At 46.4% G+C, this 8,663-nt stretch overlaps 1 protein-coding gene across 1 annotated transcript in view; it reads left to right on the top strand.

The window, feature by feature from the left end:
• Nucleotides 1-2,539: 2,539 nt before the first annotated feature.
• KCNK1 (potassium two pore domain channel subfamily K member 1) overlaps nucleotides 2,540-8,663 on the top strand; it is a 70,814-nt gene continuing 64,690 nt past the window's right edge. The window contains exon 1 of the mRNA XM_068982408.1: nucleotides 2,540-2,924. Within this exon, the coding sequence (XP_068838509.1) occupies nucleotides 2,570-2,924 (355 nt within the window). The 5' untranslated portion in view covers nucleotides 2,540-2,569. The remainder of the gene's footprint in view (nucleotides 2,925-8,663) is intronic.

Below are 8,663 nucleotides of genomic sequence, written 5' to 3'. Positions count from 1 at the left end.
TGGGGCAGGAAGAGCAAGCATTGCAAAGCAAGTTGGAAAGCATGTTGCAAGATAGTGTAGGCTGGAGGTGATATTTTGCAGAGAAAGGAGCTAGTAGACCAGGAGGGAATCAGGTTCTAAAAGAGCAGGGGACTGACCGGGGAGATCACGGTTCCTGGAGACTGAGGAGCTCAGAGTGGTGGGTTAAAGACGTCACCTTGAAAATAAGCAGGAGCTGTTTTCCTCAGGGGTAAGAGGACAGAGGAGCCTGGAGGGCTACACTCCATGGGGCCACGAAGAGTCAGACATGACTTAGTTTTCAAACAAGAGGAAAGAAAAGAAGTGGATTACTGATTAAGACATTTTGAAGTGCAAAGAAGTAAAGGGGAGAGATCTTTTCAATCCTCTGAGTAAAGTAGGAGGTAAAGCTCATTTATTGAAAGCAAAAAAACAACAATAATAACAATTTAAAAAAACTGACGAGGATGTTAAAGATTTCCATGAAAATTTCTAAGTAAGTGAACACAAAGTGTTTTTCATTTTTTCATTTTTTAAAATTTCTTAAAATAGGCAGATAGGAATTCTAAATTATTTTGTTTATTTTTAATGTTTCTTTGAATTATAAAAATAGGTCCACTGTCAGGAATTCCCTGGTGGTCCAGTGGTTAGGACTCTGTGCTTTCATTGTTAAGGATGCAAGTTCAATCCCTGGTCAAGGAACTAAGATCCCAAAAGTCACGTAGCACATAGCTTAAAAAAAAAAAAAAAAGTTCATTCTAGAAAATTTGAAAAATAAAAAAATGTCAAAGAAATAAATATCACCTATATACTCCACTGTCATACAAAGACAACTATTAGGGGATGGTTTGATTTATCTATTATACAGATAGTTCTGTTTCATAATATAAAATATAACTATTTTACATATTTGATATTCTATACGTAAGACTGTATACACTCTCTATATGAGATTGTTTACGTTTCAATAATCTTCATGCTGTAGAGATACCATAATTTATTTACTTTATTTTATTGAAGTATAGCTGACTTACAACGTTGTGTTAGTTCCTGGTATAGTAAAGTGATTCAGTTATGCGTATATATACTCTTTTTCATATTCTTTTCCACTATGGTTTAAGCACAGGATATTGAATGGAGTTCCCTGTGCCACACAGTAGGACCTTATTTGTCCGTCCTATATATAACAGTTTGCATCTGCTAATCCCAAACTCAGAGTCTAACCCTCCCTCACACCCTCTCCTCCCTGGCAACCACAAGTCTGTTCTCTGTGAGTCTGTTTCTGTTTCTAGATAAATTCATTGGTGCCATATTTTAGATTCCACATGTACGGGATATCACATGGTATTTGTCTTTCTCTGACACGTCATTTAGTATGATAATCTCTAGTTGCATCCATGTCGCTGCAAAGAGCATTACTTCATTCTTTTTTTAGAGACACCATAATGTATTTAACCATTCCTCTATTTTGGAATAGTTCAATTGTTCCCGACTCTTCATTATTTCATATATAATATAGATACACATTGTTTATATATCTATATGTAGCCTTGTCTATAAATCTTTGCCTGCCAGGTTATTGTTTTCTTAGGACACATCATGGAGTCAGAGCACAGAAACTCTTTCAAAGCTCCTGAAACCTATCTTCAAAGGGCGTTTGTCAAAACGATACGCGGACTTTGACTCTCACCCACAGTAAGGGCGTTCCCGTGAAAAGAAATGCCACTTGGGAAAGCTCGGTTGCTTCTGGTAGTTGGCATACTGGGACCTTTCTTCACTCTTCATGTTTTAAAGAATTAGGATTCAGAAGTGTGACGTCCAAAAGTCTGACTTAACTCTTCAGGTTCAAGGTGCCTGCCAACCTTGAGATTCCAGGATTCCGGTATTTTCACCGTCATCAGATTGCTCAATCCTTAGGCCAGTAAAAGAAGATGGAAAGTATCCCAGCACTTGCTTTGTTGTAACTGTGGCTTTGGTTAAGAATAGGTGGGAAACTGTGTAGCTGGGGACAAGGGGCTTGGGTCCACAGCGCACAGCCCAGAGGTGTACACGCACCCACACACACACCCACACACACACCCACACTGGCCTTCAGCGCATAGCCTATGAATGTACCCCACGCACACTCCCTCCCTTCGTTGCTCCCACCCCGCCGGGTGCACTCTGGTGCCCCGGGTGGGTGAACCCCGGCGGGTAGCTGGAGGAGCCCGGGGGCGGGGCGAGAAAGGGCGGGGCTCCTAGAGGCCCGGGGGGCGGAGCCCAGGGCGGACGCTGCCAGGCAGCGCGCGCAGCCCCCAGCTCAGCCTCCAAGTTTGCCCGGCGGTTTGGGGCGACTCTGGTTACCTGAGCCAGTCACCACGTCAGCGCCACATCATCTGGGCCCTTTCTGTTAGAAAGGAAACAGGAAAAGAAGGGAGCAAAACCTCTCCGGAGCGGCAAGCCAATCGCAGGCAGCAGGCGCTGCGGGCGGAGCGCGCGCGCGGGCAGCGAGGCGGGCCCGAGGGGGCGGCGGGCATCCGGCGAGCGGCGGGCCGGTGTGCGGCGCGGGCCTTGCGGCCGGGCGGCGGGGAAGATGCTGCAGTCCCTGGCCGGCAGCTCGTGCGTGCGCCTGGTGGAGCGGCACCGCTCGGCCTGGTGCTTCGGCTTCCTGGTGCTCGGCTACCTGCTGTACCTGGTCTTCGGCGCCGTGGTCTTCTCGTCGGTAGAGCTGCCCTATGAGGACCTGCTGCGCCAGGAGCTGCGCAAGCTGAAGCGGCGCTTCTTGGAGGAGCACGAGTGCCTGTCGGAGCCGCAGCTCGAGCAGTTCCTGGGCCGGGTGCTGGAGGCCAGCAACTACGGCGTGTCGGTGCTCAGCAACGCCTCGGGGAACTGGAACTGGGACTTCACCTCCGCGCTCTTCTTCGCCAGCACCGTGCTCTCCACCACAGGTAGGAGGCCCGCCCCGCGCCCTCGACCCCCTATCGGCCTTTCGATCCGCCCGCCCCCTTCCGCCCTCTGTCCCTGTGCCCCTCCGGCGCTGCTCGCGAGGGACCGGCTCCGCGGCGCAGGAAGCCGGCGAGGTGGCCTTAGAGCTTGGGAGTGGCCTCCCGGAGCTCTTGGATCGTGGTCCCTAAACCTTCGGCCTGGGCAGCAGCAGGGGTCCCCCTCCCTGGGCTGCCTTCTTTGGTTCGCGACACTCTACCTCGAACTGCCCTCTTGGAGTCGTGCAGTCCTGGCGGCCGCGCGGTGAGGCCCGGGCTGATGGAAACTCTCGGGTGCTCCGAGGGCGCTCACCTTCCTCCCGCTCGCGTCTTGGCGGGGGAGGGCTGCCGAACCTTTAACGCACTGAAGGGTCACTTTCCGGAGGGAGCCTGTCTTTTCATGATACGGTGGTGTTTCGGCTCTTTTCTATGTGGGGGACCTTTCGGGGTAAGCCGAGTGACATCATTATGCTCTTCGCAGGTGACCTTTGAGCGCAAAGGCGGATCCGATTGCTTTTCGGAGCGGGAGGAGGGGTGAGGGAAAGGAGCATCCGATCGCCCGTGAGCAGGCAAAATGGGGGCACCCTGATTCAGCAGTTTTTGGTTTTCGCAACTTTTCGTGTCCGAGGCCACCCTTCAGCTTCCAAGCACCACTTGGCTCGCACGGCTCACCTGGCAGCACATTCGCTAAAGGCGGGTGTCCTGGGGGCGGGCGAAGGCCGTCCCTGCGCCTCAGGGCGTCGTAACTGTGCCACGTTGGGTGGCGAAGGCTGAGTTGTCCCAGCCATGGCTAACTGGTGCACAGACACCTGAGGGGAGTTGTTATCCATTGGAATTTGGACCCCGGAAAGTGGCCTCGAGCATCCAGCGCAGATCAGTTCTCTGAACAGTCCGTCTCGGCTTCCACAAGGTCACCGGCTTCCTAGTTGCCAGCGACGTCCTGGAACCTAAGCCTTGTGATTTCCCTGCCAGGGGCGTGTGGCACCCCACCCCCACCTTTACAGGTGAATCAGCTTTCTGTTTCTCGGACTCTTCCTTCTCCCCACCCCCTCTCTGCCTCTCGCGGTTTATTTCTTTATAATCCCCTTGGGCTAAACCCAGTTGATTGTTCTGGTAATTATTTGGTAATGAGTAATGGTAAGCCATCCAGGTATCCTGTGAAACAGTGATTCGCAAGTGTGGGGTGAATTACTAAACTGACTTGAATTTGCCCTGCAATAAAAAGAAGTAGAATTCTAGTTTGCATTGAGACACTTTTTAAAAGTAGCCTTAAGGCAGACCTGTTATTTTACTTTTTAACTTTTCCAACACTCCTCTTGAGCTTTTTTTTCTCCCTCCGCTCCTCGACCAGTTCTGCTTTCTTTGTCTTTCCTGGCTCTGTTCCCCAGAACTCAGGGTGCCTTTCCTTGGAGTATGTGCTAAATTGGGAATCGTTTTTTTTTCCTGCAAAAGCAAGTGGTTTCACAGAGCTGCAGAAGATCCACAACTGGGTCACAATGTTGGGTAAATATTATGGAGAATGATGGTAACTTTTAGTACTTTCTAAGTAACAGAGTAAGGACAGTGTTATGAGGGAAAGGACAGGTTTGCTGCTCCTGGGCAGCACACTTCCATCACTGACAGCCCATATACAATCTCAACATCACGGGCACGTAGTTAAATGTCAAATATATTAGTTTACATCTTGAACAGACTATTATTCCCCAGATTCCCTGCTGTCCCTTTTTGCAGTTACAAAAATCCACAGTTCTTGTTAAAAAAAAAAAAAGATGGGGAAAGATGTCTTATTATATTGGTATTCAAATTGCATTGTAGTTCCTAAGAAAGTGTGTATTCAGGCAAAACAAGAGTTCATTTAGGAAATCAGTGCAAGGAGCACTTAAGGATAAACTAGATGAAAAAGGATTGCCTCTTGGTTTGTAAAATTAGCAAAGCAATGAATTCTTGTTACTGATAAAATAGAAATGATTGATTCAAATAGAATTCTATTACAATGTAGAACTGTATTCTGAATCAAGGATACTCTTCTCTTGGTTTTGTATTGACCCATCCCCTGGTTTTGTATTGACTCATCCTCTGCCATGTTTGCTGTTCCATGTGTTTATTGGTTTTGTAGCAGAGGATCAGGTGATTTTTGGTCAATACATTATACTTCCTTACCAGCAAAGTGTTATCCAGAAAAGTACCAGGCAACTCAAATCAACTGGAATTGTGGTTTATGCTTTTCTTCAGGTAGATTTTTTTTAATTTTAATTTTAAAAATTTATTTTTTATTTTTGCTGTGCTAGGTCTTTTTTAAGGCACTTGGGCTTGGTTGCCTCATGCCGTGTGGGATCTTAGTTCCCTAACCAGGGATTGAACCTGCATCCCCTGCGTTGGAAGGCAGATTCTTAATGACTTGTCCATCCACTAGACATGCTGTAATTTTTTTTTTTTTAACTCTTCCACCATAGTGGATGGCAACTCACAGAGATTATCATTGCCCAGTCAATCAGTGTGGTCAGCTCTTGGCCTGGCCAGAATGATAACAATTCCTGTTACAAAAATGTGGGTCTTGGTAGTCATCGTCATAATATGGAACATGAACATTTTATGGCAGAACCTTCTCATCCCAGAAAGCACAAACTTGCATTTATGGAAATAAGTGGGTAAAGTCTTCATGGTCTGTTTATAAGAAGCCTTGAATTGATAATTCAGTCATATTCTTTTCATTCTCTCCTCTGCCAAAGACTCTGAATAATTTCCAGAAAATCATGTCACATCTCTTTACTTTTTGATTAAAAAAAAAAAAAAGATATAGCAACGTCCACATAGAAATCATGAGGATGGAAGAAAGTACAGTTTCACTTTTTCAAAGGGAAAGAGATGTGGGCTTAAGAAATATTCACAATCCAAAAGTTGAGACTTATGTTTCACTTGGTGGGAATTTTTAAGACTTCAAGCCCAGGAGACGGCATCTCAAGCGACTGTGAGAGAACTGCTCTGAGGAGGCGAGAGGGGGAGCCAGGTTATGTAGAAGTTTTGCAACCAAGGGCCTTGAACATCAAAAGATTAACGCTGAGAATTAAAGGAAACCCAGATGATATCTCAGGTTAAAGAATTTAGTGCTTGTCTAGGTATGGGAAGATGGAAGAGTCTGGGCTCACGGAAATCATTGCTTTGATATGTGCCTCATCTGTCTCGGGCCAGTACCCTGTACCCCCGTCCTGAGTTTCCTCATCAGCTCACGCTCCATGGCGGCTGCAGTGGCTGATGATGTCCTTGTTTACTGTTATGGCAGGAAAAATTCCATTTCTCACAGGTTATTTTAGACTCAGCTATTTCCCACTTAGAACTTCCCAGGTGGTACAGCGTTAAAGAATCTGCCTGCCAGTGGAGGAGATGCAACAGACAGAGGTTCCATTCTTGGGTCAGGAAGATCCCCAGGAATAGGAAATGGCAGTATTCTTGCCTGGGAAATTCCATGGACAGAGGAGCCTGGCAAGCTACAGTCCATGGGATCGCAAAGAGTTTAACATGACTGAGTGTGTGCATGCATGTGTTGAGGTGCACACACCTTGAGGTGATGCTTGGAGAGTGAGAAGTCACTTTATTAAAGTTGTCTTTAGTAGCCAGATAAAATGATGATTGATCTTATTCATTCTTAAGAAGAGTTTGTCATGTCAGTTACTATGATTTGCTTCTTTTTCTAAAAATTTTATTTGTCTGTTTATTTATTTGGATAATAGGGTCTTAGCAGCACGTGTGATCTTCTTTTCATCATGCAGGATCTTTCCCTGCTTCCCATGGACTCTCTAGTTGTGGCACGTGGGCTCAGTAGTGTGGTATTTGGGTTTAGTTGCTCCTCATGTGGAATCTTAGTTCTTTGACCAGGGATCGAACCCCAGTCTCCTGCAATGCAAGGCAACTTCTTACCCACTGGACCATCAGGGAAGTCCCACATTTGTTTCTTTATTCATTCCCCTAAACAGGGGTCTATCATGATGGTGGGTGATGCAAATGCAGTTTACGACCTTTGCTGCTTTGTGAGCATGAGGCTCACACGATTGCTGAGTCCCCCTTTCTGCCATTGGGAGCATGCTGCCTTATCAGTGTTTATGAAGAGATGTTTTGAAACTTGTATTTAAAGAACTCAGAAAAGGAACTTAATTTACCTTGTTTTACAGTGGCCTTTGTTTTAGCCAGGTTGGTAGCATTGGTATTTTTCAAAAAGAGAAAGAGGGAAAAGGAAATAGGAGATACCTGACGGATCCTTAGTCTTCAGATTATTTTCAGAAGGAGAAATGTATTATCACTAACAGCAAATACTTAGTTGAGCTTTTAGAATAGAATCAGTTCAGTTCAGTTCAGTCACTCAGTCGTGTCCGACTCTTTGCGACCCCATGATGCTGGGGTCTTTGATGCTGGGAGGGATTGGGGGCAGGCGGAGAAGGGGACGACAGAGGATGAGATGGCTGGATGGCATCACCGACTCGATGGAGGTGAGCCTGAGTGAGCTCCGGGAGTTGGTGATGGACAGGGAGGCCTGGCGTGCTGCGATTCATGGGGTCACAAAGAGTCAGACAAGACTGAGCGACTGAACTGAAGAATGGTTTTTACATTTTCAAATAGCTTTCTAAAAAGTCAAAAGGAAAAAAGTACTTCCTGATCTGTTAAAGTTCTATGAAAACCACATCTCAGCATCCATAAGCAAATTTTATTGATGCACAGACACACACCTGTTTTCTTCTGAATTACAGTTGTTTTCCACCATGAGTAGTTGTGACAGAAACCAGAGGGCTGCGGGACCTGAAATATTTACTGTCCAACCTTTTGTAGAAAGTTTGCTGCTGCTGCTAAGTCGCTTCAGTCATGTCTGACTCTGTGCGACCCCATAAGACAGCAGCCCACCAGGCTCCCCTGTCCCTGGGATTCTCCAGGCAAGAACACTGGAGTGGGCTGCCATTTCCTTCTCCAATGCATGGAAGTGAAAAGTGGAAGTGGAGTCGCTCAGTCGTGTCTGACTCTTAGCGACCCCATGGACTGCAGCCCACTAGGCTCCTCCGTCCATGGGATTTCCCAGGCAAGAGTGCTGGAGTGAGGTGCCATTGCCGAAAGTTTGCTAATATCTGCTTAAGATAATGCTTGGAAGAAACCGTTCAGTCAGAGGAGTTCTAAGTGCCTGACTAATTTTTAGAAAACTTTCTAGAAGACAGTTTAGCTCTTCAGGTTTCTTTGTGGTTTTTTAAAGTGGTTTGCAACATTTAAATTAGGTACTGCCACCCACAGCTGCTTCTAGAACACATGATTATTATAGGATGTCTCTAGTTTTGGTCAAATTTGTGACACTTTTTTTTAATGGTAACAAAGTTACACTTCACATTGGGATTACTTTATTTAAAATGTGTTCAGTTCAGTTCAGTTCAGTTGCTCAGTAGTGTCTGACTCTTTGCAACCCCATGAATCGCAGCACGCCAGGCCTCCTTGTCCATCATCAAATCCCGGAGTTCACTCAGACTCACCTCCATCGAGTCGGTGATGCCATCCAGCCATCTCATCCTCTGTCGTCCCCTTCTCCTCCTGCCCCCAATCCCTCCCAGCATCAGAGTCTTTTCCAATGAGTCAACTCTTCACATGAGGTGGCCAAAGTACTGGAGTTTCAGCTTCAGCATCATTCCCTCCAAAGAATACCCAGGGCTGATCTCCTTCAGAATGGACTGGTTGGAT

This window comes from Capricornis sumatraensis, chromosome 10 (genome assembly GCF_032405125.1).
Source record: "Capricornis sumatraensis isolate serow.1 chromosome 10, serow.2, whole genome shotgun sequence".
In the NCBI taxonomy this organism is placed as follows: domain Eukaryota; kingdom Metazoa; phylum Chordata; class Mammalia; order Artiodactyla; family Bovidae; genus Capricornis; species Capricornis sumatraensis.
This window is presented reverse-complemented; position numbering and strand designations above follow the sequence as displayed.